Source organism: Arvicanthis niloticus, chromosome 5, assembly GCF_011762505.2.
Source record: "Arvicanthis niloticus isolate mArvNil1 chromosome 5, mArvNil1.pat.X, whole genome shotgun sequence".
Taxonomy (NCBI): domain Eukaryota; kingdom Metazoa; phylum Chordata; class Mammalia; order Rodentia; family Muridae; genus Arvicanthis; species Arvicanthis niloticus.
The window spans coordinates 87,927,780-87,953,430 of NC_047662.1; the positions used below are offsets into that span (position 1 = coordinate 87,927,780).

General features: G+C 45.6%; 1 protein-coding gene across 8 annotated transcripts in view; it reads left to right on the forward strand.

The window, feature by feature from the left end:
* Positions 1–25,651, forward strand: part of Epb41l4b (erythrocyte membrane protein band 4.1 like 4B) — a 154,546-nt gene that overhangs the window by 39,532 nt on the left and 89,363 nt on the right. For all 8 annotated transcript variants that reach the window (XM_076934929.1, XM_076934930.1, XM_076934931.1 and 5 more), the window contains exons 2-6: positions 2,972–3,076; positions 17,838–17,880; positions 18,641–18,719; positions 20,683–20,727; positions 22,743–22,795. In XM_076934929.1, the coding sequence (XP_076791044.1) occupies positions 2,972–3,076; positions 17,838–17,880; positions 18,641–18,719; positions 20,683–20,727; positions 22,743–22,795 (325 nt within the window). The remainder of the gene's footprint in view (positions 1–2,971; positions 3,077–17,837; positions 17,881–18,640; positions 18,720–20,682; positions 20,728–22,742; positions 22,796–25,651) is intronic.

Below are 25,651 nucleotides of genomic sequence, written 5' to 3' on the forward strand. Positions count from 1 at the left end.
CCTAGATGGTCTGTCAGTGTTGTGTGTGTATGTGCACATGTGTGTGCATGTCTGAGTGCATGTCTGAGTGCATGTGTGTCTGTCTGTCTGCCCTAGGCATTGTGGTTTGACCTTGTCTTTTTGAACCTATGGTTGCCTCTCTCTACCTCATCTCTTCTTATTATTCTAAAAACTGGATAGTTTGCATTATGGGGTTTCTAGAGTTTTCCCTAGGCTGGATCCTGTGGAGACTTGGAAGCAATTGTGGATGAGGAGGTGGGGTGTTCTGTATCAGAGATGCTGGCTGGTTACCTCATAGGGTGGGAGTTGCCAGTGTGCTGCCATTCGAGCTGTGAGATGTTGATGTTGCAACTTTCTCAGTCCTGATTAATTTACATGTTGGGATTCTTCAACTGGAGTCTAGTGTGTGTGGTAGCTTTACTGTGATACACATGTCACCTTCTAAGGCCGCTCTAGAGGCTTTCCGTATATTCTGAAATCTGCATCTGTCAACATAGTCCATTTTAGGATGTTTCATTGGTAAAATACTAGCCCAGCTATTACCTTCCAACTCTCTCAGTCCTACGCCACCACAACCTAATTTCAGTCTCTAGGGTTTGTCCACTCTAACATTTTTTATGATAGGGTCATACAAGTATGGTACTTTGTGACCAGTCCTAAAGTCAAGGGTTTTCTTATTTTATCCCTATGGTAACATACATTAGTATTCATTTTTTTAAGGTGAAATAATAGTCCACCAAATGAGTATTCTGCATTTTGATCATCAGTTGACAGTTGTTTTGGTGTTTCTTTTTTCCGGGTATAATGCACAGAGCTGCTACGAACATCCATGTACAGCATTTTCATGAGCATGTTTTCCATTCATTCATTTATTCATGCATACCTCCAGATAGACTTCCAGGCCATGTGCCAGTCTGTACTTAACCATTTCTGGAGCTGATAGAGTGTTCTCCAGTGTGGCCACAGTCTGTTATTTTATCAGCAGCATGTGAGGAGTCCAGTGTCTCCAGCACTTGTTGTTAGGTCTTTCCCATCCCAGCCATTTGATTGGGCATAAAGTGGGGTCTGGTTGTCATGGTTTACAGGTCCCTTGGCTGCTGATGCTGGTTACATTTCCGGGTGCTTATTGAACCCTTGCAGGCCTTCAGAGCACAATATGTTCATTTTGCTGGTTCTTAATTGGATACTTGTCTTTTCATTATTGAATTATAATAGTTCTTTCATTTATTTTGGATGGAAGTCTCTCGTCAGACACGGTCGGCCCTTGACATCAACTAACTGGATCAAAACTACTGAGAAGAATTGTGTCAGTACTGAACATGTATAGACTCTTCCTTGGTCATTCCCCAAACAGCACAGGGAAGCAAGAACAACTCTTTGCATAACAGCTGTTGTCTTAGGTGGCTTGAGTCCACTAGAGGATTTAAGTCACGTGAGAGGATGTACATAACTTATTTGCTATGCTTATGAGGGATTTGAGCATCTGTGCATTTTGCTTTTCTTGACGGGGGCTGGAACATTTCCCCACAGGCTGGAGTGACAGCTATATATGATCTGCAGACTCCCCCCACACTGTGGATTGCCTTTGCACTTTTTTGACGTCTCAGTGCCTTTGAAGCACAGAAGTTTCATTCTTGGATATGCAGTTCGCTGCCCCTTTTCGTTACTTAGCTCATGCTGTTGCCGGCGTCTTTCCTCAAGCGCCGCCTAACCCAAGCCCACGAAGCATCGTGCCTTGCAGTGTTGGGAGTTTCACAGTTCTCTCTTCCACTGAGACCTGCTCCATCTTGAGTTGATTGCCTGTTTGCTGCTACCTACTCTTCAGTACAGGGAAGGCTCATGTGATCAGCCGCTTTCCTGTTGATTGCCAGTGTTTATAGTAAGGAGTGGGTTCTCCAGTCACGTCTGAAGTTGCTGTTTGCTTCTTTGTCAGTGTTTTCTTTGACACCGAGTTGAAATGTCTTTGCTATGGTGTCGATTTTATCAGAGACACGCGCCTGCATTTTGCTTCAGTGAGTACTAATAAGCCTCCTAGTCAGTCGAAGGTCTGAGTCGTCTTGCAGTAGCTACTTGTTTGAGATCTCTGTTTTCTGAAAAGGAGCTGAGGAAAGCACCTGTCAGCAGCCAGTTTTACACAGCAGGAGAAGCAAGAGGTGTGGCTTGTCCAAGGTTGTGCTTGTTTCTAAGGAGCTGGTGTGGTTGCTGCATCTGACTCTTTGCTGTATTCCTGCTGTCTGCAGACCACACAGAACCCCGGAATGGACCTAGATTTGGGTTTGAGGCCTAGCTAGATGGCTGTGCTCTGTGGCAGATTATTTTTTTCTGGGCTTTGGTTAGTTGCACTGTAAAATCAGAAAGCTGGACAAGATAATTCACAAGATTTGGCAGGTTTTCTGAGGTGGCCTGCCTTGACAGCCAGCCCAGAGGTGGCTGTGCTGGAGCAGAGTCTATCATAGCACTTTACAGAGTATCTGGCCTGGGCAGACTTACCATTGCATGAAGTCATTCATCCAGAGAGCTTCCTTCTTGTAAGGAAAGGAGAGGTTTGACACTGTTCAGCTGGACCTCTAACTTTGTAGGATTACTTGGCATTTGAATGTCTTTAATTATGAATTCTTACTTCACTTAAATAAGACTAATTAAAAATTTACAAATTTGGGGCTGGTGAGATGGCTCAGTGGTTAAGAGCACTGACTGCTCTTCCAGAGGTCATGAGTTCAAATCCCAGCAACCACATGGTGGCTCACAACCATCCATATTGAGATCTGATGCCCTCATATGAATAAATAGATTAAAAAAAAAAAAAGACATACGTTATCAGGAAGCATCCAGTTTGTAAAAAAAAAAAAAAATTTACAAATTTGTATGCTGCATGCATGCAGTTTATGAAGAGAAATGGATTTATAAGAATATTTTTGTTTCTTATCTGTTTATCATACCCTCAATTTTCATGTCCCTCTTTGTCTTCCAGAAACATGCCAAAGGCCAGGATTTGTTTGACCAGATTGTGTACCACTTGGACCTGGTGGAAACAGATTATTTTGGTCTGCAGTTCCTCGACTCCGCCCAGGTCACGGTATGTCTTGCAGTGATTCATTTCAGAAACGATTGGCTCTTCATGCTAATTATAGAGCCCTAGACATTGATTGAGAAAAGAGGAAAACTGAGATATTGTCCCAGTAATGAGCTTGGCACGTGGTGCTGGTGTCTGAATGAAGTGCATGAAGGATGCCTGCCTCTCCCCCTTGAGGTAGCCACTTACCAGGAGGCTATGTGCACAGAATACCTTCTGGGAACATGGCTGAACACATATGATAGGAACATTGCTAATGTGGGGGGGGGGAAGAAACCCCTTTATAGACATCTCTTTGGTGGTAGGTCTAGGGGGGTCCATTACCTTCTTGCAGAACCGGGGTGGGAAGCAAGCAGGTGCTGTGTGCACAGCTGAAGTTAGGGAGGGCTTCAGAGGATGGTCACAGCCAACCTTGGCTCTGTAGGGTGATAAGTCAGAACAGACTCACCTCATCTTTCTGGAGACAGATGCTAGAATGAATGACCTCCACAAAGCTCAGTGCATTTAATTCCTTTTAAATTAGTTATTTATGTCACATGGGTGTTTGCCTATGTGTATGTCTATGTACCATGTACATGCAGTGCCCAAGACCAGAGACAGCTTTGGATCCCCTGAGAATGGAGTTACAACCTTGTGGTTGCTGGGAATGAAACCCAGGTTCTCTGAAAGAGCAGCCAGTGCCCTTAGCCACTGAGCCATCTGTCCAGCCCCAGCTACTTCTGTTTCTGAGAACAGGAGTGACTTTCTAGTTCTTCTTTCCAACAAGCTGTACCTTTGGGTTTCAAAGATAGCGTATTTGGCACTCTAAATGTGTTTTCTAAGTGGCTGTTGTACACCGGCCTCTATTCTAAGCATTGAAGAGAAGGTGGTGAATACAGTTGATGTAACTAACATGACAGGTGGTGGACAGTTAAGAATAATTAGGGATATAGGAAGATCACTCAGCAGTGCAAATGTGAGGACCCAAGTTCTGAGTTTAATCTTCTCAGCCATGTTAAACAGTGTGACAGCACCTGTCTGTTGCCCCGGCAATGTTCCATCCCTGGGCTAAGTGGATAGAGTTGTACCCTAGAACTTGCTAGTTCCTTAGCTTTGTTAATCTCTGAGCGTCAGGCCCAGTGATAAGTGATATGAACCTGTCTCAAAAGATAAGGTGTAGAATGGTTGAGGAGTAAACCCATCAGTGTTTACCCGACACATACATACCAGCATGCACATGTGTGAATATGCACAGACACATAGCTACCACACAGACAAATTAGAAGAAGTATGGGACAGGAGGATAGGGTGCTGGGTGAGACCATGTTTTGGAAGCTGGGTATTCTGGGAACCTGTTTGAGCTGGAGATCTGAAGCTCTTTATACATGGGAGACACTTAGCAGATATTCCCTGGGGATAGCTGTAAGATGTAGCTGCTCAAAGCTGGTGCCTGGTAATTGGGTTTACTATCAGGGAGATGCTGAGCTCCGGGGAGATAGAATCTGGCTGTTGGTGCTCCTGGCTACATCCTCCTGAGGGGGCCATCTCTTGGCTGATCCCACTCCTTCCCTCTGTACCTTAGGACTTCTGTCTGCTCTAAATTCCTTACCTTGCAACAGCTCTTGCTTCCTTGACTGATCCTGGTTCCTTCTTTTTTTTTGTTTTACAGCTGGAGTCTTCCTTTACCCCAAGTGCCAGGGAGGCCTCCCACCTTCTTCCTCTCTTTAGCCCAGTTTACTTCTTTAAAGTTGAGCTCTGCCCTCTGCCCTCTGCCCTCATGGTTGACCTTCACATCCATCGAGGCCATCTCTATGTCTATTTTTTTTTCTTCACCTGGATGAACTCATGTTGCTGGCTCTGACCATATTCTGGACACTGTTTCCTCTCATTTAAGCTTCATTTCAGCAAATCTCACAGATTTCCTTACTCCCATATTTCTGACCCATCTCCCATATCCCAGTCTCCTCTTTTTCTTGCCTTCTTTCCTGCCTTAGAGGAACCAGGCTTTGGTCCTCACTCAGCCTTTGGTTCTCCTGTTACCACAACTGTTCTCTGGCCTCCCCTTGGCAACCAGGCTCATCTGTTTGTTCTGTGGCTTTTCCTGGGCTGCCAAACGATGCTGGAGATGAGTGTGTATCATTTGCCTGCAGCAGAGATCACAGGTTCAGCCAAGTCCAAGCCTCCAAGCTGTGCCTCAGGAGTGTGAGCTTCTCACTGATGCCTGGATGCCCCTTGGTTCATTTTCTGATTCCTACCACAGACTTCTAGTCAAATCTGCACGAATCCTGTCTAGCAGCTGTCTGTCTGCAGAGAAGATTGGGGCCATCAGCTCTAAACTCCTATGCTTCTTGCCCTGCACATTCTAGTCTTTTTTTTCTATTTGTTTATTCTTTCTCCGTTCTTGGGTAAAAGAATCCTGCCTCTGCCTCTTTCTTCTGTAGCACAGCCCACAGTTTCTTTCCAGTTGCTTCCTGAAAACCACTGGCTTAGTTGGGGTTACTATTGCTGTGATGAAACACCAGACCAAAAGCAGCCTGTGGAGGAGAAGGTTTATTCCTGAGAACCACTGTGTCTTAGTTTGGGCTTTATTGCTGTGAAGAGAAACCATGACCAAGGCAACTCTTATAAAGGAAAACATCAATTGTGGCTGGCTTACACAATTGGTTCAGAGGTTCAGTCTGTTATCATCAAGGCAAGAAGCATGACAGCGTCCAGGCATGGTGCTGGAGAAGGAGCTGAGAGTTCTACATCTTGATCCGAAGGCAATCGGAAGATTCTTTTCTAGAGTCTCAAAGCCCACCCCCATAGTGATACACTTCAACAAGGCCACGCCTCCTAATAGTGCCATTCCCTAGGCCAAGCATATTCACACCACCACATTCCACTCCCTGGCCCCCATAGGCTTGTTCAAATGCACAAGTCTGTGGGGGCCATACTTAGCCATAGCATAATGCAAAATGCATTTAGTCCAACTTCAAAAGTCCCCATGGTCTATCTCAGTTTCAACAATGTTAAAAGTCCAAGTTCAAGGTCTCTTCTGAGATTCATCCAGTCACTTAACTGTAATTACCTATAAAATTAAAATAAAAAAGCAGATCACATACCTCTAACATCATGCAGGATATACCTTACCATTTTAAAATGACATAGTGAGGAAATCCTTGGTAAAAACAAGACCAAAAGCCGGCTGGGCAAACTCCAAACTCTGCATCTAGTGTCTGATGTTCAGCTCCTTTCTGATTTGTTGACTGCAGCACATTCTTTCTCCTGGGCTGGTTCTACTCCCTGTTAGCAGCTTTCCTTAGTGGGTATTTTATGGCTCTAGCATCTCAAACATCTTGGGGTCCCCAAGGCAACTTCAGTGTTACAGCTTCTTGTTCATATGTCTGGGATCCACACATGACCTTTTAGGCTCTTCCAAAGGGCTTGGGTTACTTCTTCAGCTCTGCCTTCTGAAGCACTCCAGGGTCTGGTTGACTCCACTCCACTGCTGCTGCTGTTTCTGGTGGTCATCCCATGGTACTGGTATCTCCAGTTCACTGGAGTCTTTGCTGCAACTAGACTTCACTAATAGCCTCTCATTGGCTCCCTTTATGGTGCCAAGCTTCAACTTCTTTGCATGACCCCTCAGTCCTGGGCCGTCAGCTGCAGCTGAGGCTGTACCTTCACCAATGGCCTTTCTTGGCCTCTCACAGTGCCAAGCCTCAGCTGCTCTCCATGACCCCTTTATACCTTCAAAACCAGTACCACCCGGGTGACTCTTAAACGTTACCAAGTCCAACTGCAACGCAAGGTACAACCTTGGTTATCTGTGGAACACAGCTTCTTTGTGCTTTCAGAAAACACTTCCCAGAAGATTTCACTTCAGTGATGCTGGCTTCTTAATCACTGCTCATTTCTTAGCTCCAGCTAACCAGCATCAGTTGTCCCAGTAACCTCTCTTACTCTTTACCTTAAAGCCAGAGCACATGGCTGAACCTGCCCAGTTCTGCTGCTTGTTGGGGATGGAACATGACCCACTTTTCTGTTACATCATCACCAGCTTTCTGTTTTCCAGTGGTTTTCTTTGCTGCCTAAGCCACATTCTTCACCAAAATATCACAAGAACAGTCTCTAGGTCGCATACTAAAATTCTTTTCTGGAACCTGTACAGCCAGATTGCCACAGTTCAAATTATCCTCAACACCAATGTCTTCTTCTATTTTCCTACTGGGATGGTCCATTTAAGTGGGGCTTTAAGCCCCACTTAAAGCATTCCACTGCTTCCCAAATCAAAAGTTCCCAAATCTACATTCCTCTAGACAAAAACATGGTCAGGCCTATCACAGCAATACTCCAGTCCCTGGTACCAATTTCTGTCTTAGTTAGGGTTTTATTGCTGTGAAGAGACACCATGACCAAGGCAACTCTTATAAAGGAAAACATTTAATTGGGTTCTGGCTTACAGGTTCAGAGGTTCAGTCTGTTATCAAGGCAGGAATCATGGCAGCATCCAGACAGACATGGTGCTGGAGAAGGAGCTTAGAGTTCTACGTTTTGACAGGAAAAGACTGTTTCCCAGGCAGCTAGATAGAGGGTCTCAAAGCCCACTCCCGTAGTGACACACCTACTGCAACTAAGCCACACGTTCTAACTGTGCCACTCCTTGGACCAAGCATTCAAACCATCACATAAGGTTGACTGTTGCTGTGATGAAACATCACCAAAGCAACCAGGAGAGGAAAGGGTTTATTTCACTTATACTCCCATATAAAAGTTCATTATCAAAAGCGTTCCATAACACACACAGGGCAGGAACCTGGAGCTGGGAGCTGATACAGAGGCCATGGAGGTGTGCTGCTTACTGGCTTTCTCTCATGGCTTGCTTAGCCTGCTTCTTATAGAACCCAGGACCACCTGCCCAGGGGTGGTACCACTCACAGTGGGCTGGACCCTCCCCAACTGATCACTAATTAAGAAAATACCTTACAGCCAGATCTTATGGAGGCATTTTCTCAATTAAGACTCTTTCCTCTCTGATGACTTTTTTTCCCCCCTCTGATGACTCTTGCTTGTGTCAAGTGGACATAAACCTAGCCAGTACAACCACATTCAGAGTTTCTCTGTGTTCAGCATCTTCTGACTGCCCCAGCCTCTGACATTCCCGGGCCCTTCGTTTCACTCAAGCTCATCTCTCTCCAGCCTCAGGTGAATGGTGCTTTTCATTAGCCCTGGAGCTGGAATTGGTTCTTGACCCTGGTCCTGGTACCAACCCATCTGGTGTTCTTCAGATAGTCCATCTCTTCTCTCTTGGCTTCCGTTTTCTCCCCTGTAAAGTGAAGTTTGGGTCCCAAACCTAAGAACTCTTGGTCTTCATGGTCAGTGACTTGTGTGCACGTCTCTGTCAGCTTGGAAGCCGTTATTTTTGTCTTTGGAACCAAGAGCGTGTTGGCTTGCCATCAAGTCCTAGTCCTCAGGGGACCCCTCGATAACCTTTTAGCTTCCTGGAAAGCATCGGCTGTGACTGCTATGAAAGACTTCGCCATGAAGCCCTGCTGACTTGTCTGGCAGGCATTCCCATTATTGTGTCCTGTCGTCATGTAGCAGGAGAGATGTTCACAGCAGGTCCCAGTGTCCTGTGCAGACTAGACATCTATAGGTGCCTTGGCTCTGCTGGTTCTGAAGACGTTTCAGCATCTTACTGTACAGACATGAGAGACTTCCTGTAAGGCAAGTGTGGGATCCCCATCTGCTTTCAAGTCCAAGGGTGTAAGAGAGATGCTGCTGCCTCCAGGGCCTTTTCTTTTATTCCCATCTTTGCTTTTTCAGCCTATTATGTCATAGACTGGTCCTGATGGTGCCAGCCGCCAGCCACGCCATTCTGTTGGGCCCATCCCCCCACTGACATGTGTCACTCCACTTAAATTTCTGGATGTTCCTCTACATCATCTCCACAGACCCACTCATGGTTCTTCAAATATGTCCTGAGCTCTCTGAGTGTTTTTCTTCTGTGTAAACCTTGTAACTTATTTGCCTTTGCTGAAGCCTTATTATATATCCTTGGGTTTTGTATTTGTAGATATAAACAAATTGTGCTTGGGATGTGGCCCAGCAGTTAAAAACATTTCCTACTCTTTCAGAGGACCAGGGTTTGGTCCCGGCACCCATGTGGAGGTGTGGTTCACCACTACCTGTAACTTCAGTTCTGGTCTGTGGTACACCATGGACACCTCATGTGGTGCTCATAATACATTCGGGCACTCACCACACACATAGAAGCAATGCATCTTAAAAAGTTAAATAGATTTTTCTGACTACATCCCAAGACTTATGACTGCCTCTTCTTTACTTGGGAGTAAGGTACATACCTGCTAGTGACCGTCATAGGAAAGGCACTTGTGTTTCTTTTCATCTGATGGAAAGCCTTTAGACCTTGGAGAATCATTTAGTAGCACAATCATTTAGGCTCCAGTTGAAGTTTCCAGTTCCATATGTGTGTGTGTGTGTGTGTGTGTGTGTGTGTGTGTGTGTGTGTGTGTGTGTATGTTTTCCTGTCCTTGTACACTGTGCTCCTGAGCTTCGGGTCTTCTTGTCTGTAAAGTGTATGTGTGTTTGGGGGAGGGGGAGGAGGAGGGGGAAGAGGAGGATAATAGTATATACAGGGCAGAAGTCGGGAGTCATGGAAAAGGGTTAATCCTCTGGAACACGGTTGTGGGTCTCTGGTGTAGTCTGTGTCATATTATAGTAGTAAAATACCTGATGCAGGGTACTTTGTAAAGAAAGAGGGTATTACCTCATAGTATTAGACCCTGAAAGTCCAGTATGGGGTGGACAGAGTCCAATATGGATGGCTTCTGAGAGGGCTCATAATACATTGGAAAAACAGAAATTGGAAAGTGGTTGGGTGCAGAAGAGGCCATGTGTGTGGGGTAGTCTTGCTTTAACTACACAAAATTGATTCAGTCCCCTGAACAGAACTTAACCTGGTGAAAGTGGGACCCTGTAACCTAATTTCTTTCTACCAGGCCCTGCCCCACCCCTTAAAGGTTCAAGTACCTCAACACCACCATACTGGGGGCCAAGCTTCTAGAACATAAGCCTTGGGAACCAACTTTCTTCAGATCATAGCAGTATCTTTCCTCCAGTTGGGCAGGGTAGGGGTGTCATCAAGGTGAGCGCACTGAGAAGATGGAGCTCCTTGGCCTGTGATCCAAGCCTGTGATTTCTGTGGGAGAATGCTCAGCAGATTTAAACAGCCCTTTAGAAAATCTGCCAAGATAGCTGCTGGGTATTATTGATGTTCACAGGGTCTAGGAAGTGATCAGAGGCCATGAGTGGTTTTTTTTTGGGGGGTGGGGGGTAAGGAAGGAGCAACAGATGGGGCTCTGGGATGGAGTGATTCATTAGAGAGGGCCTGTTGCCCCATATTAGAGGCTCCCCCAAAATCCACCTTCCCACACAGCCTCTGACATGGGCATCCAAGGGTTGTGGTGTGGTAGGCACAGTTCTGTGTATCTCCAGCTCCTTGAAAAGAGTCGAGCCTGGTTTCCATGGTACCCTGCCCAGCCCTGAAGCAACTGTCAAATCCTGTTGGCATCACCTATTTTTAGCAGTTGGAGCTGGGACCTCCTGTTTCCCGATTCTGTATCCTAAAGGCAGGCCACCCAGGGACCCACTCTGCAGATCTGCACCTGGGACCAACTTAGAGCAGAGCTTGGGAGTGAGATTACCAACAGTGTTCTGCTGAGAGCTGGTGCCTCTGGCCTGAGCCCCACCTCCAGGCCTTTGTGTTACCTGGTCTTGGTAGCTGCTGTTGACTGAGTTCCCCCTCTGAGCTAGCCTTAAACTAAAGGCTTGCATGACTTCTGCCCAGCATTCATCCATCTGTAAAGCTGGCACAAAGCAGGCCATCTTACAGGGGATTAATCTAAGACTCAGAGGAATTGGAAACTTTGTACATAATAAAGTAAGGACAAAGGATCCAAGATTTGATCTTTATTCCAAAGTCCGGTACTTTCCACTGGACTATATAAGTATTTGCTCTACACACAGTACACACAATACACACAGTGTACACACACACACACACACACACACACACACACACACAAAGAGAACATTTGCCAAACTTGACTTAGGGCATACCAGGGCCAAGCTCTTTGGTTACAGACATGAGCTAGATGGACACTGTATTCTGATTAGGGAGACAGACAGACAGTGTGGTCAGTCCTCCAGCAGAGGATGGTCAGGCTCACAGAGGAGAGACCTGACCTGAGTGTCAGCAGAGGTGGGAGGTGGGAGGGGTACGAGTGGACATTGATGTCTCAACAGAATAGGAGAGGTGTTTCCAGAGAGGGAAGGCAGGGCTTTAGGACAGGACTCTTAACAAAAGTCTTCCTAGAAGATGTCTCCCTTCCCTTATAAGGGGCAGGTGTTGTATAGGACATGTGGCCCTAGAGTCCCCTTCACTGACCCCTTCCCAACAGGAATAGAGACGTTTTTACAGCATGAGATTCAAGGAAGATGATTTTGTCCTTTCCTTCCAGCTAAACCATGTGTTGTTTTTCCTGTTCTTTACGGCTTTGAATCTGGCAGGTGAGAGTCAGGTCTGTGCAGCAGACTTAACACACAGTTGTGGTGGCTGCTGGAGATACTGCAGTGCCCCTGGCTTCCTGCTGGCCATGTCTCAGAAGGTCATTACCTGCACCTGTGCCTCATGCCTCTTCAGATGTGATTGTCAGAGAAAGGAGCAGGGCTGGCTGGAGCCTAGGGGTGAAGAACCTGCCCTACATGTGCAAGGATTTGAGCCCTAACATTTACGAAAACGAAGAAGAACGGTCATGTATAAATGTGGTCTGTAGCTATCTGTGTAGCTAGCGCAGACAATCATTGATCCTACAGACATATTAAGGACTAGCACGTGGCCACATACCAGAAGGTTGCAGAGCAGGAAAGGAGCTCTGATGGGCTGCCCCCCACCAGTGGTAGGACAGAGAAGTGTCACGTGGTCTGAGGAAGTATAGCAGGCTTTCAGTAGCTCATCCATGAATATCGGCAGTGAGGGGCAGGTAAACACATGATCAGTGCTTAATTCAAAGCTGTTGTCAGGGAGACTTAGAGGCTAATCCCCAAGGAAACCTCCAGTCATGGTTGTGAGTTTTATGGGCTCCATTCTGGATGAAGAGGGAGGGTGGTCTCCCCCCCCCCCCCCCCCCCCCGCATATAGGTAGAGGTGGTGGTGCTTGGCATTGGCTTGAGTTGTGATGGGCCTCGTGTTGGGGGCACTGACACTGAGTGAGTTTGAATCCCACCACAGCCTTTTCACCCTCCTATCCCCAGACCTGAATTCCAAGTGTTCTTTCCTTCCCTTATTCCCATGGATATGATTTTCTCTTCAGATCTCTTCTGGCTCTTAATTTCCAGGCAAATTAGATATTCCTTATAAGCCTAGAAAATTTCTAGGTACTAGACCTTGAGTCTTACAACTTAGCCTTCATAGCAAGGGCTCCACGGACAGAGATTTTAGTCTCGTTAACCTCTGAGCTTCAGTGCTCTGCGTGAGGACTTGGCCCATTAAGTTCTACAGCCAGCCTGTGCCAGTTGTACTTGCAGAACTGCTGTTCTGGTAGAACAGATGGATCTGCCAGGATCACATCCCACATCTTGATCTATGGAAAGGGCTTTGCCAGATGGACTAGGAGGACAGATTCAGACAAGAAATCACCTTGCTAACACCCACGAGAGAGCTGAGTTCAGTGTCTTGCCATTTGAACTCAAAGCATGCATCAGTCTGCCTGCAGTGACTGGTTTAACGGTCTGTGGAGGAGCTTAGGGGCTGAATGCCTTAGTCTTCACTGATGGATGGTCTGCTTTATTTAGCTAAGATGCAGGTGAACATGCCAGACAGGTCTTGCTACTGCTGGATACAGCTCTCAAAGATGTTCATGGCATACAGTTTTCTAAATGCCAGGTCTTTTGTTGCTCTGGTATTCAAGTCACAGGGAGGGGGATTCTTGTGGGATGTGGTGCTAGTGATCAGCACCTGCTAAGCCTTTGCAGCTGTGAAGAAAGCCAGGTCATTTTTGAGCTGGTTGGATACAAGATAAGCTTTGTCATCTCTGCTTCAGGATCACAGATAGATTTCTTGTCACCTCTGATGGAGCCACCAACCCTTGTTCTTCAAAATCCCATGAGTCAAGGAGCTTCTGAATACTGATTTCACTTTGACTCCTTTCTCAGCTTCAGATGTTTTATGGACTCTGTCTTGGAAAGCCCCACTTTTGATGCAAGGATGAAGCCTCCGTGAAAATAAAGGGAATCCCATTAGCAGTGTGGCCCCAGGGTGGAGCTGCTGCTGCACATATGAGCGCCTGCCAACCCTCTCCCCTTATACTAGCCCCGGGTGTGGACATTTGGCCATCTCACCTCTTGGACTAGCCCATAAGCCCTGGAATTGCTTGAGATTTTATAGAGCTCATATCGAGCTGAAGACATTTTAAGATCCACAGGGCATCTTCCTATAGAGGAAAATATGGAAGAGTAAGTAGTAAATACTGAGCGGCACACTAGGCGCATCTGTGAAACTGATGCTTTCAGATGGGGCTGGTGGGTTTTGTGTGACCCCTGGGTATCAGCTTCATTCATTTAGTTCTTCCAGCATTGTAGTGTGCAGCCAGAGCTGAAGCTCTAGCCAACAAAACCACACAAGTCGGGCTTGGATCGAGGTGAGAGCTTAACAGTAGAGCGAGAGGGAAGATGGGCTTGAACTTGATCTACTCAGACTAATGCTAAGGAGACAGGAGACAGAAGGAACCGGGTTCCTTTAAGCTGTGGGTGTCTGGAACTACTTAGACTAGAAGGCTGGCTGCAGGCACTGGAAGGTGCCTGGGAATGGTGAATTTATTAAGTACAGGTTTGGTCATAGATGTTAGTGTGGTACCTGGCAGGAACTTGAGTATGCTCCTGTCCTCTCTGTGGCTAGGTTTCCCAGAATGAGGTTGGGGGCTTTCCGGCATGGTTAAGGGCAATGGCGAGGTCTAATTCTTGTTCTGCAAATTCCTAATCGAAATTTCCTAGCTCGGAGCTGAGGATGTGGCATGGGTGTTGGCATGGCTATCTAGGCTGCAACAGGCTCTGGCCTGGAGGCTCCCCATCCCACGCTGGGTGTGGTTGTGTGTACCTGCATTGCCAAGCACTCAGGAGATGGAAGTAAGATGATCACAAGTTTGTGGTCATCCTCGGCTACACAGAGAGTTTGAGTCCAGCCTGGGATACATGAGAGCCTGTCTCAGAACACAAAATAAACATGCCTAGTAGGCAAACAATGAATAAATCCAAAAAGGATAACCCTCCCACACTAGATAATAGTCTCATTAAAATAACAGGCTGTTCAGAAAAGTAAAAGAAAACGGCATTCACACCCCTGCCATCCCTGACCCCCTTCCAAAAAAAAAAAAAAAAAAAAAAAAAAAAAAAAAAAAAATCCCATACAAATATTTTTGGACATGCCTTGGTGGAAAATAATAATTTTCTGTAAACAGGATCCTACCTGATTTCGTATTCCTACCTTAACAATGTGCTGTGGGTCTCTTGTCACACCAGTAAATATCAGCCTACATCCTTTAAAAACAGTAGTGCATAATACAGATGAACCGTTTTTGAATCCGTCTTTGTTGATGGACATTTAGGTCATTGTCAATTCAAAGCTATCAACAATGAGATGTAGCATTCCAGCCACGGGTGCCTTTGAGATAGGCGCCCTGCTGTGGTGATCTGCTTTTGTTACCCAGCCTGGTAGGGATGACAGAGGCCCACATCCTCCTCTCCTTAGCACAGCCTGCACGCTTATTGTATTCTAATTCATCTGTTATGTGCTTTTTTGTGTTTCCACACCCCCCCATCCTCCCACACAGTCCTCTTGGGCTTTGTGGTTAGGTGTGGAGTACACTGTGCTCATTCAGCCCCTCCCTTTCTCATTAGTAACATGTGCACTGTGTAGATTGCTTCTGTAAGTCCCTGGTAGTCAGCAGAATTAGCCTGTTTCAGAATAGCTGGGGAGAAACCCAGCTATTTATAACAGTGAAGCTCCAGTATGCATTGAGTTAGTTACAGTGATAGTGAATATGCCTATCCCCCCTTTAAAAAACAATTCACACTTTGGATTTGGGGAGATGGCTCAGCAGTTAAGAGCACTGGCTACCAGAGGACTTTAATCCCTGGCACCCCATGCCTCAGTCATCTGCCTCAGCTCCCGATCCAACAGCCTCTTCTAGCCTCCTTGGGCACCAAGCACGCACATGGTTCGCAAACATAAATATAAGCAGAACACTCATAAAATAAAAATTTCTAAAAGTCACACTTGTTATTTCTCAGTCCAGGAAAAACATGCTAAGTACTACACCTGGACCCTCTCACAGGAGGCAGAAGCCGTCAGCCACATAGCCCTCTCCATTAGGGTTTGGTCTGAGAGACTCACAGTGCAGATAGCCTCTGATTCATGAAAGCTCAGCTCTATAATGCTACAAAACCGATAAGCATTCGGTAGAGACCAGACTTCTGATTATAATTTTTGACCTTTTCTGGATTGTTGATTGCTTTTCTGTCTTGAGATCCCAAAGGTAACCACGTAATCACAGGCATAACTAACACTCTGTGGTCTGCTGTGTTGCCAGGCAGGATATGCAGGCCACAGGCATTAGATACATCTTTAGTTTACAGCGTTTTCTGTTTTGGATGGACTTATCTGGGCGATATATCTCTATAGTGTTCTCATATGTAGCTTCCTATAGAAGTTAGACTACTGAGCATGTCAACAATTTTGACATAAATGTTTATATTAGAGAAAAGGCTTTGTAACCTTCTTAGGCAGATAAAACTGAAGTAGGTTTTCTGGTAAATTAGAGGAGCAGCTGAAATTTCCTTCCTGGTCACAGCTGAACCATCTGCCTCTTCCTATCAATGGTGAGGGTCCAGGAGTGTAAAAGAGTGAAGGAGGCCAGAGACTTTGTTTTCCTGATGTCAGAGTTGAGGGTGTTAAGAACCACAGGCTTGTATGTAATCAGAGTTTAGCATGGAGTTTGTAATTTTAGCTAGATTAGTGGAGACCTGGAATTACTAGGGACGATGGATTATAACACCAGGAACTCAGAATTTTTAGAAGGGACTTTACAGATCAGTTTCTTAGGGGGACTCTTCAAGGCTTTCTGACCTCTTTTAAAAAAGCTTAGGGAAACTTTGGTTAGTAGAAAAACTACACTTACAAGCACAAGCAAATTATTTATTTGTTTTCTTTTTCTATTTACATGTGATGTGTGTGTATATATGTATGTTTGCATATATGTGGGCACACAGATGGAGAGTTGATATTGCTTTGACACCCTGACTCATTGAGTCAGGGTCTCTCAATCAATCCCAGAGCTCATGGATACTGGTAATCTTATCAGTGAGCTCACTCTGGGAATCCTCTCTCTGTCTTCCTAAACTGGAATTACAGGGAGCCATTACACCTGTCTGGCTTTTCTGTAGGTTCTGGGGATCCTAGAGCAAACGCTTTAAATGTTAATTTATTTTCATTTAATGTGTATGGTGCTTTGCCTGAATATGTATGTCATACACCATGTGAGTACACCATCCACAGAGGTCAGAAGAGGGTGTTGAATGCCCCTGAAATTGGAGTTGCAGATGATTATAAACCCTGTGGGTACTGAGACTCTAACGTGGGTTCTCAGGAAGGGCAACCAGTGTTCTTACTTGCTGAGTCATCTCTTTAGCCTCACTGCAAAGCAAGCACTAACTACACACTGAACAGTGTCTCCAATCTGAGCAAAGACTATTTTTTCCCCATCAATTTATTTATTCACTTTTCATCCTGATCACAGCCTCCCCTTCTCCTTTGAGAAGAAGGCAGTCCCCGCTAGGTACCAACCCACTTGGCACATCAAGTCACTGCAGGACTAGGCACATCCTCCCCCACTGAGACCAGACAAGTCAGCCCAGTTAGGGGAACAGGATCCACAGTCAGGCAACAGAGTCAGAGACACCCCTGCTCCAGTTGTTGGCAGACTTGCATGAAGACTAAGCTGCATATCTGCTACATATGTGGGGGCATGGGGTGGAGTGGGGTGGGGCCAGGCTGTAGGTTCTTTGTTTGGTGGTTCAGTCTCTGGGTCCAGGTTAGTTGACATTGTTGATCTTCTTGTGGAGTTTCCATCCACTTCAGGTTCCTCAGTCCTTCCCTCAGCTCTTCTATAAGACGTCCTGAGTTCCATCTAATGTTTGGCTTTATGTCTCTGCATCTGTTTTGGTCAGCTGCTGGATGGAGCCTCTCAGAAAACAGCTATGCTAGGCTCCTATCTGTAAGCATAACAGAGTATCTATCATTAATAGTGTCAGGGATTGATTCTTGCCCATAGGATGGGTCTTAAGTTGGCCCAGTCATTGGTGAACAAAAGACTTTTAAAAAAATATTTATTTTTATATGTATGAGTGTTTGCCTGCATGTATGTATGTGCGATATGTACTCAGTGCCTAAAGAGTCCAGAAGAGGGCGCCAGATCTCCCTTAGAAGCTGGTGATGTAGTGCTACCATGTGGGTGCTGAGACCTGAACCTGGGTTCCTAACTGCTGAACCAGCTCTCCAGCCTGAGCACAGAATTTTTCAATATCATACCTAGCAGTTTGCAGATCTCCAGTGAGGAATTCAGATCTGACTCAGTCTCAGGTCTTTGTGAGCACACCCAGGTTTGCAGAGGAGGGGAACTCCAGGGGTACATACTTGGTTCCTAAAGAAACACTGTCTTTCTTTCAGCACTGGCTGGATCACTCGAAACCCATAAAGAAACAGATGAAAGGTAAGACACAGACTCCAGTCTATTCCTGTCTTTTTTTTTTTTTTCTTTTGTAAAAAAATCTGACAGTAAATTGCTTTGTCAAGATTTCTGAGATCTTTTGATTGGTAAATAGATCCAGTGTTAAATGGGTGGTTTTTACTTCCTGTAAACTGGCCAAAAAGTAGAGCTTTAAAATTGAATGAGTGTTTTGGGTAGATCTTAAAACCCACCTGTGCTCTCATTTCAAATCAGACACCCCTGCCAATGAGAACTGACTAATGTTCTATTCAGAAACCTGTCACCTCCTTTACTCACTGCCAAGTACATTTCAAAGCAGATCCAGGATGGGGAGTAGGAAGCAGGAAGGCTCCTCCAGCTCGTTCCTCACAGGTGTGGTAGCCACGAGTTCCTAATGCTGTTAATGCTTAGCTCATTTGGAGATCATATCCTCTTAAAACTACCTTACGATGTTTTTGCGGTGTCTCTACATGCAGAGTGCTTTGCTCCTTCTCTGTCACTAGCCTCCAGCCCACTTTGTATAATGTGGATGCCAGTTTGGAGTAATCTCATCAGAGATAAAAGGGAAACGCCAGCTGTTTGTAACCCACCCAGGCAAGGTTTCCTGCCAGATGAGGTTCCCAGCTAAATCTTCCCAGGCAACCTGCAAGTTTGGTTCCATCTTTCCAACTCCAGATGGAGCAGTGAGGTTGCTGTCAGTGGGATATTTTCCTTTTGTCTGATGGGGGATAAACATCTTATATTTCTGTCTCCAAATGTCTAGTTGGACCTGCCTATGCTTTGCACTTTCGAGTCAAATACTATTCTTCAGAACCAAACAACCTTCGAGAGGAATTTACAAGGTAGGATGTTGCAGAGAGGATTCTGTCCAGTAGCGCCTGCCTTTAGCCAGTATGGGGGAATCTACTCAGGCAGGGGCTTGATTGATTCCTTTTTAGTCCTCTGTGTTTCTAAGCAGAAGTTACTAGCACTTTCCCCAGGATACTCTACCCTGTTAAAAATCCACAAGTCTGCTTAATTTGGTATTTTTCATATGAATCAATTAGATGGATTTTCTTAGACCTTGGGAAGTGGTAGGCTCACCTTTGGCATTTTGTCTTTGTCTCCATTACCAACAACAAAAGCATATATTGGGAGGTTTCTTAGTCAGAAATTGCCTCCCCCCTCCCCCTCCTCCTCTTCCTCTTCTTCCTCCTCATGTTACCTCTTCCTCCTCTTCTTCCTCCTTTTCCACTTCCCCCCTCCTCTTCTTTTTTTGAGGTGTTGCAAAAACATTCTGATTGTTCCAATTTGAGGACCTCTCACATAAGCAGCTCTGTCACCAAAGATTTTGTAAGGACCCACTTATATCTCTTCTTAGCCCCACTGTATATTTTTATGTTGTGCCTGTGTTTACGTCTTGAATTTCAGAATCAATATAGAAGAAAGGGAGAATGTAAACCCAGGTTGGGATACTGAGCTTCTCTTCCATTCATGGAATGCTTTATGGAGTTCTTGCTATCCCCAGAGAATCCTTGCCACTGATTTCTTGTCTGATGTATTGTAGCAGTGACTTGTACATTGATGGGTGGTCTACATTGGTGGCCAGCTACTTGGAGAGGACCACCTAAGTGACATTTGAAAGTTATTACTCATGCCCATGACAAAGGCCTTCGGGGATTTTCCTCCAGGGCTTCTCTATGGGAATCAGAACTTCTGGCCACATGGACACCATGCTGTAGTTGGTGCTGCAACTATACATGTCAATGTCCTAAATTTAAGAAGTGTAAATTCAGTTATAATTAAGGACCTTCTGGGAAGCAGAGCCTTCTGGAATGAGGTAGAACCTTCAGCCTTCCTGCCCACTTTGATTTCTGGACCATCCAAAGTCTCCTATAGCCATTCTACAGAAAAGGAATGAACGCCCACATGGCTTCCAAGGTCCAACTCATTAAGCAACTTCAGTGTTTCTCTTTGGAGGTCTTGATGCCCCTACCTGTCACCAGAGCAGGTCATTTTTAAGGAGGACATGTGAGTCAAAAAACAAACGGGATTCCTGGGGACCACTCTCAAGAGTAGGATCCTAACTCTGTAGCCTAGAGTGTAGGAGGCTTTGGCTGGTACAAAATGATTTTGGTGGCCACATCTTCCTGGAAATAAAAGACTTTTACTTAAGACAGATACCTCTGTTTTTAACTCAGTGAGCCCTCCTTATGCTTTTTGCCTCTTTTCTCCTTATTTCTTATTATCGCTGTAATTTTTTGTAGTGTAATTCTAGGAGTGTGTGTGTGTGTGTGTGTGTTGCATGGTTTGTGTTAGTGTTTGTTTGTTTTAAAGACAGTCAGCAGTTAAACTGCACCAGGAAGGAAAGTGTCAAGTAGTTTCTAGCAGACTCTGTAGTCTGTTGCAGACTTTTTGAAAAAGTCCTAGGATCTGCTAGGTATAGCTGGCCAGGTGCCAGCTCAGTGGTTCCGCCCAGCCCATTTTCTTAGATGCATTGCATGCCTGTGCAGAGTTCTCCATGCCTGTTGGGCTGGACTCTCCTGCACCAAAGCCATCCTGCAAGTCACATCAGACTGCATCTGCGCTCCATCCTACAAGTATCTTGCAAAGTCCCCATGTCATTCCCAGCCCATTGAGATCAGGGATGCCTTTCCACAGGCTCAGAAGGAGGCTCCCTCCCTCCTCATTCGCATTGGACTCCTTTGACAGTGCAGAAATCCAGGGAGGGCACATGCAGGGATATTTGTGGTGGGAGGCTGGGGATTGGAGGCGGCTGGGGAAGGGAAGGGTTCCCCTCTGTTGACTTTTGTGTATGTTTGTCAGGTACCTGTTTGTTTTACAACTCAGGCATGACATTCTTTCTGGAAAGTAAGTATGCTTTTGTTCTAACTTTTAACCCAGCAGAGAGTATACCCCAGCAACGTACTATTTTAACTCTTTTACCCTTGTCCCTTTACCAATTCAAAGCAGTGGACCAGGTTCTGTCAAGTGAGTCGGATACTTGCGCTGCTGTCATTCTCCTCCTGTTTTTCAGCGATTCCTACATGGCTTGGAGCATTTCCAAGGGCATTGAGGATCTTGAGTGATGTGTATTTGGGAACTGCCTTCTCCCTCCCACATCACTGCCCCATCCATACTGGCTTCTGTCATATTTGCAAGCCACACACAATGTCAGCGTGTGTACATTTGCAAGTGTTTGTGCAGTTTACACAGCCTCACTCATCACCGTCACACTAAAGCAGTGTAAAGAGGTTCTTGTCTGACCTGCGAGATGGAGCTGTGGGTTTCTCATCTCACTGAAACGCTCTTTAAACTCGAGGCGTTAGGCTTGTAGTGAGTATAAAGCGTCAAACACACCATCACTGAAGTGGTTGGTTTTGAGGGGGCATCAGTAGAGAAAGAAGGCTGACAAAATGGCTCCTGCAGCCAAATCTAAAGACCTGAGTTCAATTCCTGGGTCTGAAATTGTCCTCTGTCCTCCGTACATGTGCTGTGGCTTGTGCATGCTCCCACCCCTACCCCAACACACACACACACACACACACACACACACACGTGTGCATACCATCTATATGAATAAATAAATGTAAAGAAGATTTTTTAAAAATTAGCTTTTATCATTTTCTAGCAAGTTATTGAATATTTTGTTACATTTAAAAAAAAACAAAAACCTGAGGCTATATTAGGACTAAGAAGCAGTTCCTGGTATTACCAGCAGGAATATGTTCTGATTTTAAATGTAATGGATAATTCCTGCCAGTTGTGGTGGCCTGCTCCTTGAATTGCAGAGCTAGGGAAGCAGAGGCAGGAGGGTCTCAGTGAGTCTGAGACTAGTCTGGCCCACCCAGTGAGTTCTCGGCCAGCCAAAGCTACAAGTAAGACCCAGTCTCAAACAACAAAACCAAATATAAATGAGTTATATAAATAAGCAAAATTTGAATTAAAATGTAATTTCTGTGTTTGTAACTTCTTGGTAGAAAATGCACTCTGAAAATTTCAGTTGCAGAGAGGTGATGGAATGAGTAGACTGTACAGTGTGTACACTGGCCTTACTCAGCCGTGCAGTACAGTTTCTGGTTGGTGTGTGCTGAGTATGTATATATTTTTATCTCTGTCCATTCTGTGCTCATCATACTATAAAGGCCTTGTAACTCTAGAACTTGTCTTCAGTTTGTAAAAGCATTGATGGTGGTACTTCACCTATGTCTAGTGCTTTGCAGTTTGTCCACACTCCCACCCAGCTAGTTATCGTGTAACTGAAACAGTATTCTGAGCCAGCACTGCCTCCTATCAGCTGGAAGACCTTGGGCGGGACGCTGAAGGCTCTCTCATCCTGAAAAAAAAAATGGGGAACGGGGTGCTGGCTTCACCCGAGGGTTTACTGTATGAGTGAAATCACTGTGTTTGCAGTAATACCCTTCAGTAGTTCTGCTTCAGTTGGACCTGGTAGATACTGAGTACATCTGGAGGTCCTGGAAGTTGTGTGTACTGTGCTGATGTGTTTGTTTTTACCACCAGGACTTTGTTTTAAGGAAGATTGAAGGCAGCTTGAAAAGACAAATGACTGTATCGAGGGAAAATAAACTTAGGATAACAACACAAAGGAAAGGTTTTCACTCTGTCTCCTAAAACATTCCAAGTTCTTTCCATGTTCGTTAGAAGCGTCTGCACGGTTGATAGAACGTATACTTGGATAGATAGGTTAAGAACTGCCATGTTAGTTCGTGTTCTTTAATGTAGACACTGAAAATATAAAGGATTAGCATCAGAAGCCGTATGTAGATACTGCTGACTTTTACAGGATTTTTTTTATGCTGACATGTGTTATATGGTTATAACTGTAACCTTCCTCTATTTAACATTAATTTCTTTTTCCCCCCAAGACTGAAGTGCCCCTATGAAACAGCCGTGGAACTAGCTGCCCTCTGTCTGCAAGGTACATTCATCCTTCGTGACAGTTAGCATCTTGACGTTAGTGCCTTCGTTTCCGTAAGTGAGAATGTACTATATGTCAGGCTCGGTGCCCCGCTTTCTCCCAGGATATAAAGGCACACGATGTGGTCTCAGTCCTCAGGAGCTTGCAGTCTGCTGAGGAAACCACACAGAGATTATAGCAGTTCCTAGCAGCAGAGGTACACAGGAGGCTTGGGAGAGGGAGGACCATGGGGGATGTGGGGAGGACGATGACTCAAAGAACCAAGGTGAAAGTACAAAAAGGAGAGGAGATGCGGCTCTTGCAAGCACAAGCCCTTGGGATTCCATGCCTAGTACCTCACATGTGGGTGTGGGGGTTGTATAATAAGGGGCTGATAGAGATATAACTCAGCTGAGTTTACTCCCCAGCACTTCAAGAGGCAGTGGTAGCAGAATCGGAAATTCAAATCATCCTTAACTGGATACAAGTTTGAGGTCAGCCTGGGCTACATAAGACCCCAGCCCAGAAAAAAAACAGACAAACAAACAAAAAACCAAAAAGCCAGCAAACAAACACTAATGGAAGTCACAGGGATAGTTAAGTGTGTAGTCACAGTGTGAACTGTCAAACAGCCTCTGGTCCCACTTAAAGAATATAAACTTCATGGGGTCAGCTGTATTCTTTGTGCGTTCTTGAGGCAGCAGGCCTGGGTGGTGTGTATTTTTGAAAGGCTGTGTGGAAAGAAGGAACTGGAGAGGGCTAAGTCCAGGGAGGGCGAGGGCTGTTACCGTATCAGACGTAGTAAGAACCTGAGCAGAGCAGGTGGGTGTGCATTCATTTAATGCAGCCACCACGTCAGTGCCAGGAGCTTGATTCTCTGATGAGCCTTAAGGTGAGGAAGGGGTGGGAGGACTCAGGCTGCTGCTGAGGGTAGGTGGTGGCGGGTGAGCAGAGGAAAAGGAGGCTCCTGTGGAGAAGTGGCTGTGTGGGCCTTGGCCAAGTGGTGCTGAAGTCACCAGCATGCAAGTGGGAACTGATCGGCAGGAGGTCGGCCTACAGGACCATCCACATTGACTGTTAGTCTGTGGGAAGGGCTGGTGGATCTTCAGTTAAAATGCACAAGAAATACTTGCTTAAGTCTCCAGAGCTACCTAAGAGAACGAGATTTCATGAGCATGAGCTTGTCAGTGCTTCCCTGGATTATGATCCATCCACTCTCATGGTATTTGTGAGCACCATAAAAAGATACAGCTTTTATTGTTGTATTTTTCTAATTGTAATCGTGTGTGTGTGTGTGTGTGTGTGTGTGTGTGTGGTCAGAGGACAGCTTTGGAGAGTGTGTTCTCTACTTTCATGTGTGGGTTCTGGACATCCCGCTGACAAGTGCCTTGACCTGCCGAGCCATCTCACCAGCTCAGAGTTTACTAATTTAAGAAGAGCTGATCTGAGAGGTATCACAGATCAGATCACAACGATTACAGACTCCCGGGTAGAACAGTACAGAAGTCAGGCAGGTCAGAGAAAGGACGTGACATCCCAGCCTGCCACCCACTGGCACCCGGTACCTACATCTTCTGTTAATGAATTCAGATTTTTTTTTTTGATAAGAAGTGTAACTCAGATTAGAATAATACAGATTCTTTTGTGTGTGTTGTTTCTTAGTATTCTTGTTATATTTTAGTTTAGCGTGTGTGCAGACATCGGAAGACAACTTTCAGGAGTCTCTCCTCTTCTACATGTGGGTCATAGGCCTTGAACTCAAGTCATCAGGCCTGGTGGCAAGCATCTTCACCCGCTGAGGCCTGTCACTGGCCCTCCTTGCTATATTTAGTCACTGTATGGTGTCACATTTATATCCGTGAAGATATTTTGTTGATGAACATGTTCCCATTCCTGAATACTTGCAGTCGTTAGTTACCTCTCAGCAGACGCTCAGTAAATGAAGAACTAATAGAGGAATGAGCTTGGAGAAACCCTCAGTGTAGTTCCAGAGCCCTGGTGGTTACGGTAACAGCAATCCGTTCTAAAGCCAACTGTGTCAAATACAGAGCTACAGGCTGCCTCTCTCTCCCTGTGCAGTCTGATGCAGCAGGCCTCCTGGTGAGTGCCACAGTGTAGGCAGAGTTGGGATCATGGCAGCGCTCCTGGCTTCTTTTGTTGGTCAGATGCAGATTTTACCAGCACAGACAGTAGCCTTCATGTACACTGGTTCCTGAGCTGTAAGAGGCCTAGTCAGGCTTGGCAGCCCTAAAGGATCTGTCAGGATGGTGTTAATGAAAGGAAAGCACCCAAGCACCCTTGTCAGGCCTGGGGCCATTAATCACCACAGAAGCTTCCTCCTGAGGCTGTTAGCACTGTGTTTTAAGCTTGTCTTGTTGTCCTGAGTGATTTGAAGACGAGGCACATCCCTGCCCTCACTGGTCCAGCTTCAGCGAGACTGTAAAAGCAGCAAAGATGAGAGTAAAAAATGAGAGCAAAAGATGAGAGCCTTTCTTGGAGAAACTACCCATGTCTGTAGTATAATTTAATAATGATCATCATGCCAGGTGCGGATAAATACTTGGAAGACTGAGGGATACACAGGGAAGCCCTTCTCAGGTTGTCATCCCACCCCATGCTGTCCTCTGTAGCCCAGCCAGGAGCCCCCCTGTGTGATCACTAGCTTCACTCTGTGGTGTGAAGAAGATGAAGGGCAGAGTTTTTTCTGGTGGTTGAGCCTTTCAGGCATATCTTAGTGTTGTTCTTGAGTTAATCATGTCCCCCAGGTTGAGATGCTGTGGCCTTCCGTGGAGGATGTGATCTTTGGGGAATACATGGGTGGTAGATTTGGAAATTTATCCTAGCGAAAGGGTAAAAGGAACGTGGAATCACCTGTTG